Source organism: Epinephelus lanceolatus, chromosome 13 (genome assembly GCF_041903045.1).
Source record: "Epinephelus lanceolatus isolate andai-2023 chromosome 13, ASM4190304v1, whole genome shotgun sequence".
NCBI lineage: Eukaryota > Metazoa > Chordata > Actinopteri > Perciformes > Serranidae > Epinephelus > Epinephelus lanceolatus.
The window spans coordinates 23,425,093-23,444,104 of NC_135746.1; the positions used below are offsets into that span (position 1 = coordinate 23,425,093).

Sequence of the window (19,012 nt, forward strand, 5' to 3'; positions counted from 1 at the left end):
GAAAGGGCAAACTTATGTGGAAACTGGAGGCCAAGAAAGAGCAAAAGCTATGTGATGGTGCAGATGTGGAAACTGTAAGCCCACGGAGCTACTGCTGCCATGCGAGGGTCTTGGTTATGTGTAGGAATATGAAAGTCCAGAAGTACAGACGTTATGAAAATATCAGTCACAATCTCCCAAAACCCAACTTAAAAAATTAGCTGTTTTGTACAAGTCAATTGATGTTAATTCTATGAAATAAATGAAATAAAAAGGGAGGAAAGAAGCTTATGTCTCGTATTTAATGTAAGTGAATGAATTCCTCAAAGAAGTCAAGGCGTGCTGCTTCATTACGGTACGAGTACAAGTAACAAAGAGCCTATATTATCATGACATATCGACCAAACTCTGATCTTTTTCAGGGTCAAACATTTGCACACAGACGAGTCAATTAAGTATAAGATTCAGTCACACAAGAGATTTCCACAGCCACATTTAGCTCCCTCATTACACCTGTGCTCAATATGTACATATGGATTTGGTTGAAACCGGATACAGCTAATACCAGTAAATGAGTGATGGAAGAAAAAGAACAAATAACATTTGAAATTATTGAAAAAGTTGTCATTAATTTTCACTCTGTTAGTCAACTAATTGTTTTAGTACTAAAACAGTTTTTTCTCTTATTAAATTATTCTTGGATCTCAAAAAGTCCTGAATTTTCTGACTTTTTATTACCTCTTCGAGAACCACTCTGCAGCCCTGCAGCCATTTCTGTAATTTACCAGTGGAAAAAAAAGGTCCTTGAGATGGCTCAGTCAGCCGTCTGCAGATGAGCTGTGATCCATGCCTGCAACAGCTGCTCCCCTCACACAGCCCTGTGACTGTGCTTTCCCCTGCAGCTGCCTCCATCCCCCCCCCCCCCCCCCCCCATCACCTCCACAGGGAGTGCCCTACCCTGATCCTCTCCATGAAATCACAATTAATTATTTGAAGGGTTGTCTGCAAGCACAATGAGCCAGAGCCCCTCAAGGGGAGAATGCATCAGGATAACCTAGAGTCCCAGAAGCTGTGATGAGTTTCTGAAGTGCAGCGGCATCTCCTCCAGAGGCCTGTGCTCACTGCTGCAGTAAGCTAGAATTGTTTATGTTTGGATTTACAACACTCGCATGCTTCAGTTTTTACGAGTATCTCTTTTTTTCTTCAAAGTACAGCTTAGGGCTGCAACTAATGAACGTGTAGAATGTATAAAAATAGTGAAACATGCCTGTCACAATTGCCTGAAGCCCGAGGTGAAATGTACGAATGTCTCGTTTCGTCCAACCATTAGTTGAAGACCCAAAGACAGTCAGTTTGAAATGTTATAAATACAGCAAAGCAGCAAATCCACCCATTAGAGAAGTAGGAGACAGGAAGTGTTTGGCATTTTGCTGGAAGAAAATGAGAACCAATTTTCTGTCAGTCACCTAATCGACAGCTCTAGTGCGGCTCCATGTTAGGAACAGAATGGAGTGATTAAAGAGACAATTTATGAGTGCATGAATGCTGATTCACACTCTCTGACAAGCTACGAAAATCCATTAGAAAAAGTAGGAAAAAAGGAACTATTGATAAACACTCTCAGTGCCCTCAGCACCTATTATAATGTGATACGTGTGCAGAACACTTAATTATGCAGAATGAAAAAAACAGTATGTTTTTTTTTGTTGTTGTTTTTTAATTGATTTCACTGCATTTACCATAAGTGGTCCCAACCGTACGGTACCTTTCTAGTGCTGCCGTGGAGGTGCTAAGTGGCTGACTTGAGGGAAATATTCAGGTATTAATGTCTGTAACATTGTAACACCACAGAAAGAGCCCTTCCTTTGTCCTTGGACTGTTTTTTTTTTTTCAGACCATTGTAGTTTGGATATACTGTAAGCTGTGGCAAATATGGACAAAGCTATTTTGTGTCACAGAAACAAGAATGAAAGGTGAGAATGTTGGCAGCATAGCTCTGGGGATGGCAATGTCGTTACTTTGATCCAGACTGAAATACCTCAAAAACTGTTAAATAAATTGCGATGATTTGTTGAACATACATTCATGGTTACCAGAGGATGAATCTGTATTTGGTGATCCACCGGCTTTTCCTGTAGCATCACCATGAGGTACTTTTTTTCTTTTTTTGAAATATCTCAGCAATCACTGTGCAAAAAATCTTTCTTGGCAAGTTGCTGTCCAATCATATTGTGGGAATTTCTGCTTCCCAAAGACTTTATATCTACTATGTACCCAAGGGTTTATCTCTGCGTCTAAAAAGTGAAGCCAATGTGGAAGTGACTGAAACTAGCATTCTATCTAATGTCCAGCAAGGGGAGACTCCACTGGTTGCTAAAAGATGTCAGATTGTATAAAAGTCTATAGCCCCCTTTGCACTGCCTGTTCAAGGTGGCCGCCTTGCCTTTCTGAATATAAGGTACGATTGTGGAATGGAAGGATATAGTGGTCTTGCCTTTAAGCCATGGAGGTAGTATTAGTGCCGAAACGGTGTCTGTATAAACAGGACAGCCTGCAGGACAGGACCGCGGGCAGGACAGGTATCAACATTTCACCAGCGTGTTATGTGTGTGACCCACTATGGGAGCTTTAAAAAGCAGTAAGTAGCAGTTAGCAGCTAACTCAAAGAAGAAGTACAGTGGCCATAAATGTCTACAAATTTGGAAAACACTGAGGTCTGGGAGGTCCTTACTGTCTGAGCAGAGGACAAGATCAGGTGCCTTATAACAGAGACGGTAAATGATTGTGACTGACATGTTAAGCCATTGTTATTGTTTAGAAATCATTGGCGATGCATATGTTTAATGTCACATGAGAGACAGAAGTTGTTGTGTCAAATGTCACACCCATTACACCTCTTTTGATTCTGTGATGGCAGCATGCAGTCTGTAATCACACACTGGAGTGGAATGACGCCACCATCATTTGCTTGTGTGTAGAAATGCAAAAGAGGCATAAAGAAGGGTCTTCACAGCGGCCCTATATAATGATCTCTGTAAAAAGGGCTTACGAAAAATTGACCCTACTTCTCACTTGATTCATTACCTCAGTAAACTTTTTCCTAATGAGTGTATTGTCTCAATTGCTAATTTGAAGTCTTCTTCAATACATCATGATATTCAGTTTGTAACTTATGATCCCATTTTGAGTAAAATAGCTGATAAAGCAGGGTATGCTTTAGGGTGTGGCTACCTTGTGATTGAGGTGCTACCATGACAGTCCACTTCTGGCCCCTCAGAAGCTCAACCCTTTTTTTCCTAATATGGTCATGTCTGGCTCCAAAAACAGTAGTCCACAAACAAATGGTTGATGTCAAAGTGGCTATATCCACTTCTTTCATACAGTCTTTGCGTGTGCCTTTTCAAGAGCCACTATGGGTGTGAAATATTGTTCTGTTTCTAAATGTAGCAAAGTAAAAACAACATATATAGATGGAGCATTCTTGTGTTTGGGAAGCAGAAATTCTTAAAATATCTCAACAGCTTTTAGATGGATTGCCAGGGAAAATTGTTCTGCACATTCATGCTCCCCTCAGGATGAACTGTAATAACTTTGATCTCCTGGCTTTTCATCTAGTGCCGTCTTCAGGCAAATTTTCAGTTTGGCCAGTACTTTTGTTTATGACAAAACACCTGCAAAACTAATGACATCCTCATCCTCCTTAGCTGGAGTTTGTGTTGAGCACTAATAAGTAAATGTCAACACGCTAACACACTGAAACTAATGAACATAAAGAAACATGTTAGCATTGTCACTGTGAGCATGTTAGCATTCAGCTAACAGCACCATTGTGCTCACAGTCTCTTGGAGCCACAAGCATGGCTGTAGACGCTTGGTCTTGTTTCCATTTAAATAGAATAATGATTCAGTGTTTGCACTTTGGACCAGAAGCACAGCCAGACTAATTGATTATGAAGGAGGCTGTCTGACAAATTCCGAATTGCTTTATGACAGTTTTTCTTGTTTTATTATTTATTTTCAGATTGATTTAGCAGTCACACATAAAGCAGTGGAAGAAGTGCTGTGGAAAATCACTGTCATTCTTATCATTAGAAGTAAGCCATTTCTTCTCAAGACATTAAAAGAAAAATCAAAAATTCATCTCCTTAACATTTCAGTCCTCGCAGTCGCTACCTCTTGGAGCCTTGCTACCAGGGGCCTTATTAAAAATACAAGCTGTGTGATCTTTCTGTCAGCCCTGAAATCCCTCAGTTCATCTTACTATCTGTCAAAAGCTCTGTCAGATGCCTCATAGACAGGCGGAAAAAACAAACACCCTCACTTTATGTGTCACTCCTCAGAAACTTCAGCTTTCACTCATTCACAGACTGCTCCAGCTGCCTCTCCTGTTCCTCCCCACATGAGATGCGACCCTTGAGTTGATTGCAGTCAAGTAAAAACCTGTTATAGTTGGATGTCAGTTCTGTCTGTGCTTCCTGTTTCTTCATAGAGGAATTTCAGGACTGTCTCAGAAAGCCAGTGTGCAGAGAGACTGTTCAAACATTTATACAAGCGCTTGCCCGCAAATGTCTGGGAACTTGGAAGCAGCGTCTCACTTCTTCATTCAGGCTCTGAGCTCAGCACCTGCTGCTGTTATTCTTTTGACTTCAGATGAAGATATTCTTCCAGACCTATTTGGTATTAATCACAACACGATGCATCTCCGAGCGCCGGCAAACATTACATGCTTTCACGCTCCCTGACTCGGCATGAGCCAGCAACTTGATCTTGATTGATATTAAAGCGCATGTTGAATGCATCTCGTTAGTTTGCATACCTCTAAATCAAATTTACAGACTGCTAGACTAATGCGGTCTGCGTTATTCATAGGCCTGACCAGTAATTTGCTGACTAAGTCATTGCTCGCTCGGCGCACCATGTGAAGCAAAAGGTTTTTTTATCTGGGTCATCGGTGAGGCGGCTGTGCTTTAGCTTCTCCTTTCCCCTGAGAAGACTACAGAACACTTGAATTGAACGTGCTGCAGGATTCAGCTCTCTGAAAAGCTGCTGGATTGTATATCATATTTGTATTGATTTGCAGTATGAGTAATGGAGTATTTACACTACAATATACAGAGATTAGTGATCATCTGCGAGATGTAATTCAACACGGTGAAATCTATTGAAAGAATAATATAAACTGTTACTTGGTCCCTGCAGCCGTACAGTGACTAATGCCCAGAGGCTTCAGACTGTGTTGTAGAAGGGCTTTGACACACCAAGCCAATGGACAGTTGTTGGTGAGCATCTGTTGTCCAAGATTTTGAGGTGTGTCCTGCATTGTTGGCACCAGTCAGCCCTCATCACCTGTTTTTGGGCCTATTCAGCATGCTGAATCAGTGTCGGAGCAAAGGCTGTGCCCAATTAGTCGACTAGAGTAGTGGTTCCCAACTGGTGGGTCTTGGTCCAGAAGTGAATGGACCGCAAGTGACTCGAGAACGTGTCGAGTTTGTAAAAAACACACTTTATTTTGAAGTACAATGAATTTCCGGCACAGAGCTTTTACTTTGAAATGCCATTCCCTGCTGTAGAGTGAGTGACAAACAGAAAGGTACATAACATAGACAGCAAACTAGCTGAACAACACAGCCAAACGCAAGTATGACGCTGAATATATTAAACTGTGTGCACCTTGAACTAATGACTAAGGAGAAATGTGGACCCTCTCACTGGACCAGTTGGGAATCACTGGACTAGGGGAAGAAACATTACTACCTTTGGTAACCACCACAAGAAACTCTAGTCGGTTGACCTTAGATACCCAGAGGGAAATGAGATGAGTTTGGATCAGCAAGAGAAACTAGAGAAACTCTCTCTGTTTCATATATATACAAACACACATGTGCTCCCAATGGTTGGAACCGCATGTGCACGACTGGTACAAGTCCACAGCTGTCTTTGGATGTTTAACATGGAAAGTACAGTCAGGTCCATAATTATTTGGACAATGATACAGTTGTTGTCATTTTGGCTCTGTACACCACCACAATGGGTTTTTAATGAAACAATGAATACCTGCTTAAAGTGCAGACTCTCAGCTTTCATTTAAGACTTTTTTCAAAAATGTAGTATGAACCGTGTAGGAATTACAACCATTTCTACAGAGGGTTTATCATAAGATGTAAACCATTGGTTAGCCTTAAAAATGGAAGGCCAGATTAGAGTTTGTCAAAAACCATCTAAAAAGCCTGTACAGTTGTGGAACAGCATACTATGGACAGATAAAACAAAGATCAACTACCAGAATGATGGGAAGATAAGAGAAGGGAGAAGGGAAGGAACTGCTCATGATCCAAAGCACACCACCTCATCAGTGAAGCATGGTGGAGGTACTGTTATGTCATGGCCATGTATGGCTGCCAGTGGAACTGGTTCTCTTGTATTTATTGATGATGTGACTGCTGACAAGAGCATCAGGATGAATTCTGAAGTGTTTGGGGCACCATTATCTGCTCAGATTCAATTAAATGCTTCAAAACTCATTGGACGATGCTTCACAGTGCAGTTGGACATTGACCTGAAGCATACTGCAAAAGCGACCAAAGACATTTTTAAGACAAAGAAAAGGAATGTTCTGTGATGGTCAAGTCATATCATCTGACCTGAATCCAATTGAGCATGCGTTTCTCTTGCTGAAGCCAAAACTGAGGGCAAAACACCCAAAACACAAGCAGGAAGTGCAGACGGCTGCAGTAAAGGGCTGGCAGAGCATCACCAGGGAAGAAACCCAGCATCTGATGATGCCTATGTGTCCAACACTTCAGGCAGTCATTGACTGTAAAGGATTTACAACCAAGTATTAAAACTGACTGTTTAATTGATGATTATGTTAGTTTGTCCAAATACTTAAGAGCCCTTAAAGTCGGGGGACTGTGTGAAGAAATGGTTGTCATTCCTACACGGTTCATACTACATTTTTGAAAAAAGCCTTAAATGAAAGCTGAGAGTCTGCACTTTATGCAGGTATTCATTGTTTCATTTAAAACCCATTGTGGTGGTGTACAGAGCCAAAATGATGACAACTGTATCATTGTCCAAATAATTATGGACCTGACTGTATGTCCGAGTCTAATACACACAGACTTGTGCAAGCTGGATGTCTTCTTGCTTTGCTGAATGAGAGAGGCTGAATTTGGTCCCAGCAACCCTGGGTGTATGTATGTGTGTGTATGTACAAGAGAGCTAATGCGAGTGTGTGTTTTTGAGTGGAGATGAGGCTGGGCTTTAAATACACAGTAAATAAATGTTATTTAACTTTTACTTAGTGAGCTGTTGTCATGTTTTGTAGGATAACGTGTCATGTTCATATTGCACAGTGCAAAGTACTGCTCATTTCACTGGCATTTAAAATATAAATATTTAAAGCGATAGCCTACCTCTGCACCCTTCTGTGTGTCAGCTCTGGTAGTTACCAGCTACACTCCTCCAAGTGGTTGTTTTTTAAAGTACCCTGTGTTTTAACAGATCTGAAGTTCTAAAATTAGAAACACTTATATCCATCAATGGATTTAAGGGCATCATAAAGAATGTGGCGACAGACACATGTGCTTGTTGTTCTTGAGAGGCCGCTATGTTTGAATAGTTGTTGTTTTGTTGTGGATTTTTGTATTATTTGTTGCATTTTAAATGTGTTTGATTGGCTGCTACCTCGCCCAGGTCTCTCTTATAAGAGAGATAGTCAATCTCAGTGGGACTCCCTGGTTAAATAAAGGTTACATAAATAAAAAATACATATGATTTGGTTGATGAAAAATGTGATTAATGATTTCATCAGAGTCAGCCTTTGTTGCCACGAGTTCTTTGATGTCGGCGTGTCTTGGCTTTAAGGTGAAGGCGAGGACGGGCGTGTCAGTACCTCTCTCTGACTGCAAATGTATTTTATAGCTCACTCTCACTCTTGTGCCGCCCTGTATGCCTAAAGCCTATAAGTGAAAATGGCTACAACGGCAGTCCTTTAGGTGCTTAACACCAAACCGCCTCGCAGCTCAGCGGTAGGTAATGATGGCATTATCATTGATCCCCGCAAAGTAAATCCAGAGCGATCAATGCTTCCCTATGTGTTTTCCCATGCAGACAGCAGTCAGATTAAGCCAACTGCAGCAGAGAGAAGACATTCTGCAGATTAGAAAGCTACATCTGAAGAGATTGAGATTTAGTTTCTATCTGTGTGTGTGTGTGTGTGTGTGTGTGTGTGTGTGTGTGTGTGTTGCTCTGTTTCCCAGAGGCAGCCACGGGCAGAGCTTTAAACCAGCATGCTTTTTGGCTCCAGATTAGGCCTAGCAACAGCGTTTGCCAACATCTGTCTGCCATTACCCCTGTGACACTGGCAGTCATGCAGCAATTAATCAGACTGTTGTGATAGTCACCACTCGGTCACTCTGCACCTCGGGCACATCACCGAGCAGCAGGATGAGGGGCAGTGTTCAAAGGGTCGTCTGCCCTGGGAGTTTTTACTGTACATGTCCCCTCCTAACTACAAAAACCACTGGCCTGTAGTTACTTTGGAGGACCAGAGCATCTTATCTAACGTTAACCTCGATTGTTCTGTTTCCCTATTTGACTGTGGCTGTACCTTTTGTAGCCGAAGATACACTGTGTAGTCACTTCTGTGTCTAATGCGTACTGATGCTCTGTTGTTTCTGCTTAAGATGGCATTAGGAAAAGTCAAGTCAGTCTCTCGTCACTAACTTGGTAATGCTGTGGCAGTAAATGCAGAAGTATCCAGGTGGCTGCCAGAGAATGCAACTGTATTTGACAAGGTGTATTATGATTGAAGATGGGAATCACAAGGGAGCATGTTTAAATTGTTTTAGAGGGTGTATTTGTGTGGCACTGAATTTGCAGCCTTTAAATCAAACTTAGACACTAGGACTGAAACAGTAAGTCAGTAGCAAGGAAATTAATCATCAGTAATTTTGTAATTTTGATTAAATTTTAAAGTCATTGATCAAAAGAAAAAACTAAATGTGCAATTTCAAGCTTCTCAAATATGAGGATTTGCTGCTTTTGCTGTTTTCTATCATGGTAAAATGATTATCTTTGAGTTTTGGACATTTTAACATGTCAAATTGGGCTCTTGGAAATTATGAAGAGCATCTCTTTGTGTTTGGTGACATTTTTAAGACTACATTATCAATGAAGTAAACATAAATATAATTGACACACTATTCAGTCATAGAAATTGTCAGTTACAGAGCACGTTTTGAAGCTTGATGCATCTTTTTTCTTTCTTTTGCTTGATAACGACTGAATTATCTGACCTTAGTTTTACCACTGTTAAGCAGGGAAGAAAACTCACAGATCTGTACCTTAAAATCTGCATTAAAAAACTGAGGAAAACTGGGGAGCACCACCAGCTGGTCCAGGAGCTTCACCTAAACGATGGTCAGTTTCAGGCTTGTTTTAGGATCAGTTGGGGAAAGTCTGATAATCTGCTGTCAATCCTCAGGCCTAATTATGGTTGCTAAACTTTAGAGGTAGTTGAGGCAACAATTTGCTCAGATATGTCTTTCAGCTTGTAGGGTGATGATGAAAGCAAGCTAACGTCAGCTTAACACTGTATGCTACCACTTGTTTCCAGCAGCAACACAGAAGGGCTCTCAATTTATGTGATGGGACGATGGAAAAAAAGCAGTGACGTCAAGTGTTTTTTCCGCTCTGAGTTGAAGTTTGAAAAAAGAATCTTCAGCTTTGAGTTATATTCTTTTTTTATTTTTTTTTTTAACAATGCTTCACTCATGCTTGAGAAGCTGATCGTGGCCTAAGTAGGCAGAAGCTTACTTAAGTTTAATCTAATTACTTTACTTTAATCACTTTACTGCAATGCAGCCTTTAAAACCAGGAAAAGACAATACTTACTGTGACACCCAAAATTTAAGACGATATCTTATATAATGCCCAGCACTAAAATATACTGTACTGGTCCTTTGAGTCATTTCAGTTTCTCAGATGTGATGATTTTTTTCTGTGTTACATCACTGTGAGATGATAATGTTCGCATTTTTGTTTTTTGTCAGACAAAACAAGGAATGTTAAGAAGTTTGGGGTCTGGTGAATCATAATGAGTCTTCATTATTTTCTGACCATTCTAAATCCATTAATCCAGAAAATAATTAGGGAAATTCATTGCTAATGAGAATCATTAGTTGCAGTCCTGTTGATGAAATGAAAAATACGTGGGCAGAGGTGTGTTCCAAGTATGTTACAACTCATAAAGGCATTTATTAGCAGGAAAATGTTTTTCATGCAGCCTGATAGTATGTAAGGTTTAAGGTGCAGCTACAAGGAGACAAGTAGCAGCAGGATGTCGGTCATTTTAGGCAAGATGATGTCACGTGCCTGTCATGTGATTGGCCAGTACCTTTCCTCATTCCTCTCCTTGACAGGCGCACACACAGACACACACATACACACACACCAGCTGTGTTGCAAGATGCTATTTTTTAGGAGACGGGGGGAGAAGTAATCTCTAAACATCAGAAATGCCCGTCACATGAAGGCAGCATGGAGAAATGATTACTTGACTCAGACAGAATGAAAAATGACTTTTTTCCCCCGTGTTTGTTTTTTAAGATGATATCTGTCTACGTTGTGATCTAACCAGCCAGTAATGAAAGCGTTAGAAGCACAGAGGTTTGAATTCACCGGTACTGGGAATAATATCCTTATCGAGAGGAGCTGTTAAGTTGGCAAAAGGTAAACAGCACCTGCATTCTTTTTTGGCTTCTGGTCCCTGTGACTGTGTCACTCTGAACCGCACTGCTTTATCAAGGCTTGCGCTCAGTGTTGTGGGCTTAGTACTGTATGTGATAAGGACTGTTTGGCACTTGGCCTATCGTCCGACGTCCTCGGGGCTTGGGCTGTGTTGTGATATAGCTGTAGAGCTCAGAAAGCAGATTGCCTGCTGCTTGTGGAGAGAAACAATCTGTGCTGAAATTTAGATTATGCACTTGATGTAAGGATCTCTCAGAGACATTCACGCCCGTTCAAAGGGACCTAATATAACTTCTAGTTTTCTGTGGATTGTAGCCCAGAGCTATATTTTCAAAAACATCTGCACGCTGCAGCTCCTGAGGTCTTGATTTATTTTGTGTATTCTTTGTGTTTTCTAATGAGATGAAAATGAGCCGAAGAGGGAGATGTATTTGAGTTTATTGTTGCATTGATCTTTAAGATAAAACACTAGCCTTTATATCCTGAAAGCTCACCACCAGCGGTCTCCAGAACATCTTGGAGACTTTGAAATAAAACTGGCAGGAGCACAGTAGTCTGCATCAGAAGGTGCAGCTGGTTGTGAAAGAGTCTTTTTCTCTTCCGAGCCACGCAAGATAATTCAACATCACTCTCAAAGATGGACCGTTATCAGGGATGCTCAGTAATTTGAGTCCGTGATGAGGTCGGGATGCAGGAGGAGGCCTTAAATGAGATTTGCCGGAGGTGCTGGTGGTGTTGGCACGCCCACTGTGTGTAGTTTACTCGTGATGGCTTTCCCCTGTTTTGTGCTCTTTTCTGTGTGACTTGGAAAGAAAGCAATTGAAAGAAAAAGATACCCCCTGGTACTCTGCAGTGCACTGATGATTTTTTTTCTCCCTGGACTGGGCAATCATGCACATAATGCAGCGAGAAAAAGGATGAGCTGCAGAGTCTTGCTTCATAAAGAAACATTTTACAGTGGCTGAGGATGGAAAGCCTGGCTATAAATAAATGTTAGTGTGGACCTTTCCTTAGGGGCCTGCAGCCTTTCACCCCTCGTGTCTTTGTAATGTCAAACAAGATGGAACCGACTGATATAAAAGAACAAAGTGACCAGCATCTCGGCTGTATCTGATGAGTTTGCTTTGCCAAATGTAGCTTGCAGTTCTCAGTCATAAGTTTTACAGGGGGCATTTTGCACACAGGTATTTCTATAAATGTCTTTTTTAGTGCATTTTTGGCCTTGTGTTCACACTAGGGATGTGTGCAATTAGTCAACTAGTTGATTTAAACATTGCTACCCTTGCTTGCCGGCACTAGAGATACTAGTCTGTTAAACTGTTATTATTATCATTATGTGATTGCAGTCACCCAATAAAATGCAGTTGTAAAAATCAGGCATATTTCCTAAAGCTTTATCCCCTAAAGAATATTGCTTTCAATAAAGTTGTTGACTTTTATTCAGTGAGTGGTTGTCATGTTTTGTAGGATAATGTAGTAAAGATCAGGACATTGCCAGAATACATGATGAAGAAGGGCGTCTTGCCCAAAATCTTCGTGTGGCAGAATCTGTACTCTCTTTAATGTCTTTACTTTATTATAAATTACATTAAGGATCCAGCACCCAGTCTGAAAGTTTAAATCGTGAGTGAGCGCATTGTTTCTTATCTTTGTAGGATAATGTGCAACGTTCATAACGCATGGTGCAAAGTGCTACACATTTCAGTGGCATTTAAAATCTGATTTGGTCATTTAAAAATGTGATTAACAATCTTTAATGGCTCTTATAATATACACAGTATTTTTTTCTGACAAGTTTTACCTTTATAGATTAAATTGTGCTCAATTTTAACTGTTTTCTGAGTGTTTTCTTACTTTTTGTCAACTAGTATGAGTTTAAACCTTATTTAAATGTCAGGGAAATAAGACATTAAGAACATCTCTACTGGAGAAGAACCTTTTGTGAAACTCTGTCCAGGGCAAAAGTTTATAGAAACTCCATCTTTGTGAGGCGTCACAAATGAGCTACATTTAGTGCAACGGCAGACATGTTGAAAACTCGTGCTGACTCTAACCTCACTAAGATAACTTTTTACATGTTTACACATAAATGTACAGTTAATCTTACAATAAATCGAGGAACAGAGGTGTCAGAATATGAGATGGAGGTCGCTGCCCGTTAATAGCTTTTTTTCACGCTGCTGATCGGCCAACATAAGGGTTGGAAATGAACTTTTTTTGTCCACTTGCCACTTTGGCTGGCGGCTCCCAAAATCTACCAGCCACACAGTAGATTACCAGTGTTTTTTTGCCAAGTGAGTGAAGCAAATCTAGCAACCACGTGCATATTTTACCAAATTGGGCTAGTGGCTGGTGCTAATTTCCAACCCTGGCCACTATCTTCTTCTTTGCGTGGCTTTATGGTTACAGTTATATCACCGCCTGCAGGTTTGGCATGATCATGACAGCACCTCATTTTTGTTTTTGCTTTTATTTGGACGAAAATTTTCTTTGAGAATGGCAGGACAGTAAAACCCTGTTTACAAAAATACCTGTGTCTATGTGGACTGGGCCTAACGTTGCATTCACATGAAATCAGAAAGACAGTGGATGGCGAATTGGATATCATTATAGTGGATGAGAGCAGGCAGTAAAATTAGGTGAGGCTGGCAGATAATACCAGGAACAGTAACAGTAGATTACAATGCAGTTCAAAGTTGAAATACTTTAACTTTTTGCTGTCCTCCGCAGTGGAATTTACAACCAGATGTTAACGTAGCTCCTTCACACAGGGCACAAACACGGGTGTTCTGGACAATTGAATATCACTAGAAGAGTTACATGAAATAATAAACATAATATAATTCTATTTTATATATTTTATTCTATTCTTTATAAAGGATACGGCATCTCCATCGCAACTTATCGTCCTCAGTATTTTGTTTTACAGTCCTGCCGTTCCATTAGACTGTTTGTTTTTCCTGTGCTGTTTAGAAAGTGTTTCTGTCTCCCTTCTCTTATCTGCCTGATTCCATGTAAACGCAGCATGAGACTGTTTGTTGGCACCATCTGAAATACAAGCTAAATCTGTCTTTTAGTTAAACTGAAGTCACACTGATCTTGCCACAGATATTATTTAATCGTTGTCACTCATTGTGTTTTTCTGTCATTCTCTCCCCAGGCTGTTTTGACAAGGACGAGAAGATTTCATAAGTCCCATCTCCAGAGGAATTCCTGACAAGGGGCCAGAAAATGAGCACAACACAGACAAAAGCAACGGGTCAACCCAGCTATCTGGCTGACCTGTGAGCAGCCATGCTCTCCCTGCAGCACACATCGAGGGGAACCCCTCTCCACACGCGGGACTGTTTTCTGACATAGATTTAGAAGAATAGCTGAACCTCACAATAGAAATGGCATTAGTTTGTGTGCGCTATAACACATCAGAGTACATATTAGAATACAGGTGAGGCTGAACCTCTAGCCAATATCCACAGGACGCTTAAGAGGAGGGAGACAGCCTCAGATGACCTTTACACAAGGACGGAGCCACAGCCCAGCTTTCATGATTTAGTATCCATCCCGCTGCCTTGCTGACAAGGTCGTATCATGGCTGCTGCTGATCCCCATAGCAACAGTTCCTTGGTGGGGCGGGGAGCAGACTGAGAGAGTCAACAATGCAGCGTAACGGTGGTGGGGTGGGTGCCGGTGGCCAGCCATGGGTGTTGCGGCGTGTGCGTCTCACCTGGCTCAGTTTTATGCTCTTCTTCATCCTGGTCTTCTTCCCACTCATTGCCCACTACTACCTCACTACCATCGATGAAGCTGGGGGTCCTGATAAGCGCATCTTTGGGCCGCGGCCCGGCGGCGAACTATGTGAGGCCAAGCATGTGCAGGATCTGTGTCGTATCCGTGAGTCGGTCAGCGAGGAGCTGCTGCAGCTGGAGGCCAAGAGGCAGGAGCTCAACGGGGAGATTGCCCGACTCAACCTGCGCATCGAGGCCTGCAAGCGCAGCATTGACAGCGCCAAGCAGGATCTGCTGCAGCTCAAGAATGTTATCAGCCAGACAGAGCATTCCTATAAAGAACTAATGGCTCAGAATCAGCCCAAACTATCACTGCCGGTCAGGCTGCTGCCAGACAAGGAGGACCCAGGACTGCCACCACCCAAGTCTGCACGCTCCTGCCGCCTACGCTCCTGCTTCGACTATGCGCGTTGCCCTCTTACGTCTGGGTTTCCTGTTTATGTGTACGACACAAGCTCCTATTCATGGGCGGACTATATTGACCCACTGGTGAAGCAGGCTTTTGCAGCGTCAGTTAAGAGCAACATTTATATAACTGATAACCCCAGCATTGCCTGTCTGTATTTGGTGCTGGTAGGGGAGCTACAGGAGTCATCCTCCCTTCCTCCATCCCCTGCAGAGCTGGAGAAGCAACTAAAAGCTCTCCCATACTGGAGATCTGATGGACATAATCATGTACTGGTGCATCTTTCTAGAAAATCCATGACACAGAACTTCCTGTATAATGTGAGCACAGGACGGGCAGCAGTCGCTCAGTCCACCTTCCTGGAGCAGCAGTACCGTGAGGGCTTTGACTTGGTCGTGTCCCCACTGGTTCATGCCCTCTCAGAACCAAACTTTTTGGAGGTGCCCCCTCAAGTTCCTGTAAAGAGGAAATACCTCTTCACCTTCCAGGGGGAGAGGGTGGAGTCACTGAGGAGCAGCTTACAGGAGGCACCTCCTCAGTCTTTTGAGGAGGAAATGGAAGGAGACCCACCAGCAGACTACGATGATCGCATCATCGGTACCTTAAAGGCGGTGCAGGACAGCCACTTGGATCAGGTGCTGGTGGAGTTCACCTGCAAGAATCCACGGCCAAGTCTGCCGACTGAGTGGGCTCTTTGTGGAGAAAGGGAGGACAGGCTGGAGGTGCTCAAGGCTTCAACTTTTGGCTTGGTGATTGCTCCAGGGGATGGACAGCTGGTGGCCTCGGCAGGCTGTGGGATGAGGCTCTTTGAGGCCCTAGAGGTAGGGACCATCCCAGTCGTGCTGGGGGACCACTCCAGACTACCATATCACCAGTTTATTCGTTGGAGTGAAGCTGCCATTATAGTCCCTAAGCCTCGTGTCACAGAACTACACTTCCTGCTACGCAGCCTATCAGACAATGATATGCTAGCAATGAGGCGGCAGGGCCGCTTCCTGTGGGAGACCTACTTTTCCACCTCGGAGAATGTTCTTAACACCCTTCTGGCCAGCATCAGAACCAGCATCCAGGTCCCTGCTGCACCTATCAAAGAAGAGCCCGCCCACGAGATTCCCCACAAAGCAGGGAAACTGGCAGGAACTGATGCCAACCTGGCTGACAATGGCGATCTTGATTTAGGTCCTGTCGAGACAGAGCCCCCCTACGCCTCTCCGCGCTTTCTGCGCAACTTCACTTACACAGCTGCAGACACCTACAGAGCATGGAACCGGGCCCCGGGGCCTTTCCATCTCTTCCCTCACACTCCTCTGGACCCTGTGCTGCCCTCTGAAGCTAAATTCCTTGGCTCAGGTACTGGTTTCAGGCCTATCGGTGGAGGTACGGGAGGCTCGGGGAAGGAGTTTCAGGCAGCTCTAGGAGGGAACGTGCCCCGAGAACAGTTCACCGTGGTCATGCTGACTTATGAGAGGGAGGAGGTGCTGATGAACTCTCTGGAGAGGCTAAATGGACTGCCATACCTCAACAAAGTAGTGGTGGTGTGGAACTCACCCAAGCCTCCTTCGGATGACCTGCTGTGGCCAGACATTGGCCTGCCGATTGTGGTGAGTATTCCTTTAGAAATTCAGCAAATGTTCACATATTCATCTAAATGGTGTGGGTTTCTTTTATAAGGAATACATCTCTGTCTCTTTCCATCTCTCTGAAGTGCAAAACAGTAACCTGTTATATTTCCGATGTGTTAGAGGTGGTGCAAAGTTTGCTGAAGTACATTACACTGCGCTGTTTGGATCAGTGCTTCTTTGGAACTCTGCAGGAGTCCATACAAATTACCAGAAGCTTTAGATGTGAAGAAGTGTGACATCCATGAATAATAAAATTTGTGCTTTTGAATTAAGCCTGGAAAATAAAATATTCATGTGTTTCATATTCACACCATTAGTTTGTGTCAGGAACAAGTGGTAAGCTGTGAAAGAGGAACTAAAGAATTAGACTCTGTATTCCTCAGTGCTAGAAGAGTCTTGGTGCTGCCAAAGATTAAATAAGCTTCTATATTTACTTTTTCTATATGGCACATGTAGATTGTATGACAACGTAAAAAGCACAGCAAACCCACGCATGGAATAATTCTGTGATCAGATGAATCTTGAAGACTGAGTTTAATCATGAGTCATACGCAGTCACACTCAATTTTAGAAGATGTATCACCACGTAGCCAGAAAGTCAGTTATTGCTGGTTTATATAGGTCAGGTAGAAGTACGAAATGTTCTGTGTGTCGGTGCTCAAAATGTTCTCAACTATAAGTTTAAGTCCTGAATAGTTACATTTCTTAGGTGAGTATCACTACTCACAAAAATGGCAGCTAAGCAGAATCTTGTCTTGTGCCTGCAGGTTGTCCGCACAGAAAAGAACAGCCTCAACAACCGCTTCCTTCCCTGGGATGCCGTGGAAACCGAGGCCATACTGTCAATTGATGATGACGCTCATCTCCGGCACGATGAGATCATGTTCGGGTTCAGGTCAGTGATGGCGACAGAATGCGTGACGCTCTAGGGATTCATATATCGACACTGTCATTTTTTCACTTTGCATTGATAATATTGAATTGTTGATCATTAAATCAATATATTGTAGAGGCAAAAATCGGAGCCTGGAAGTGGGCCTGTAGGCTCCCGACCTTGTCCTCCACTTGACTTTTCTGTTTCCCTTTGATGTAGATCTGATACCTTGGAGTCAGCTAAGTAATACTCAAAGAAACACTGGAGACAGGCAGAGTCCGATGCAATCGAGTTTAATGTGTTCACAAGCTTTAACACATACAACTCAGCAAGTCAAGCTCCGGAGCAGGACTAAAGTTTCACTTTCTGAGGTGCTCCTTTTATGCTGGTGGAGATTCAGGAGAATCTCCACCTTCTTTCTTTAGCCCTTCCTACCTGAGTCCAAACCTATTGGTGGTCGGCCTTTTTGCCTTTGTCCAGACTTGCCCGAACATGCCCAGGCATGTTTTAATGGTGTATCATTTTCCATAGGCCTATGAATCCCCAGATTCTCCCACCATTAGGTTAGAACTCAGGGTTACACTATTTTTAAAAAACATATAGAACTCAGGGACTATTTCTATAAGTCCCTTGTGCCTTCATGCAATATAATCTTTTAATGTGTATCAGGTAATACAAACACTTGGGTGTATGTGTGACAGGTTATGTGTGTTCTTTTTAGCATGGATACAATGTGAACTTATATTATGAATACTTTGTTATGTATGACAATGTTTTAATACATATAGATGCATTTCACTCAGTGTTATAAGAACTTATGCATAAAACATGGTTATATCATGGTTATATGACTTTTTCTTAATCAATTTATGCAGTATATCACTTTTACTGGATTAGGGATTAATTCTTACACTACAATATACATCCAGATCGATGTATAGTTACACCCCGAGGAGCCACTGTCCCTGGGTGCTCTATAAAGAGTGCTGTATTAGGTTGGAGTGACAACATGTGTTGACTACTCCAGAGGATCACTGGTACCCATGAAAGTGAAATGTGATATGGAGTTGCATATTAGCTATGTTTTGTCACGACTAAAATTTACTGCCAACCCTACTGATATTTTAAAGGTTTCCTATGCGTCAGTATCCTCCTGAGACCCTATGTCCTCATATGAGGATGTCATATTTCGGGTTTACTTGACCTTATACTTCATTCTACTTAACTTAGACCCATGGTCCTCTTTTGTGGACACTTTTTGTATCAACTAGTGCTAGTAAGAGCACAATACACTCATCCATGTAAAAACAAGATGGCAGCCATCTCTGCCAAGTCAGTCTGCAGCCGATCCCAACACAAAAGTGGACAAGGTACAAAACCTGATCAGATTTTATGGTTGAAACTTGTTTAATTCTGATTAATAAAGTTTATAGTTTGATATGGCAACAAATTTGACCAATTTTAGCAACAGTAACAAGCTAAGACGCTGCTAATTAGGAAGTACTCGTTTGACGACATCGTGACTTGATTATTTTTGACCCACTGGCCAGGTCATTGCTGTCATTCTGCACTGTGCTCATACATGATGGTGTCG

The 19,012-nt window shown here is 42.3% G+C and overlaps 2 protein-coding genes across 3 annotated transcripts in view; one reads left to right on the forward strand and one right to left on the reverse strand.

The window, feature by feature from the left end:
• The window catches only part of extl3 (exostosin-like glycosyltransferase 3), a 42,335-nt gene that overhangs the window by 15,154 nt on the left and 8,169 nt on the right, over window positions 1-19,012 (forward strand). Inside the window, exons 2-3 of the mRNA XM_033649004.2 lie at window positions 13,892-16,523; window positions 17,312-17,439. Coding sequence (XP_033504895.1) covers window positions 14,388-16,523; window positions 17,312-17,439 — 2,264 coding nt within the window. The 5' untranslated portion in view covers window positions 13,892-14,387. The remainder of the gene's footprint in view (window positions 1-13,891; window positions 16,524-17,311; window positions 17,440-19,012) is intronic.
• Window positions 1-19,012, reverse strand: part of LOC117270964 (synaptotagmin-14) — a 71,733-nt gene that overhangs the window by 9,847 nt on the left and 42,874 nt on the right. The window lies entirely within an intron of this gene.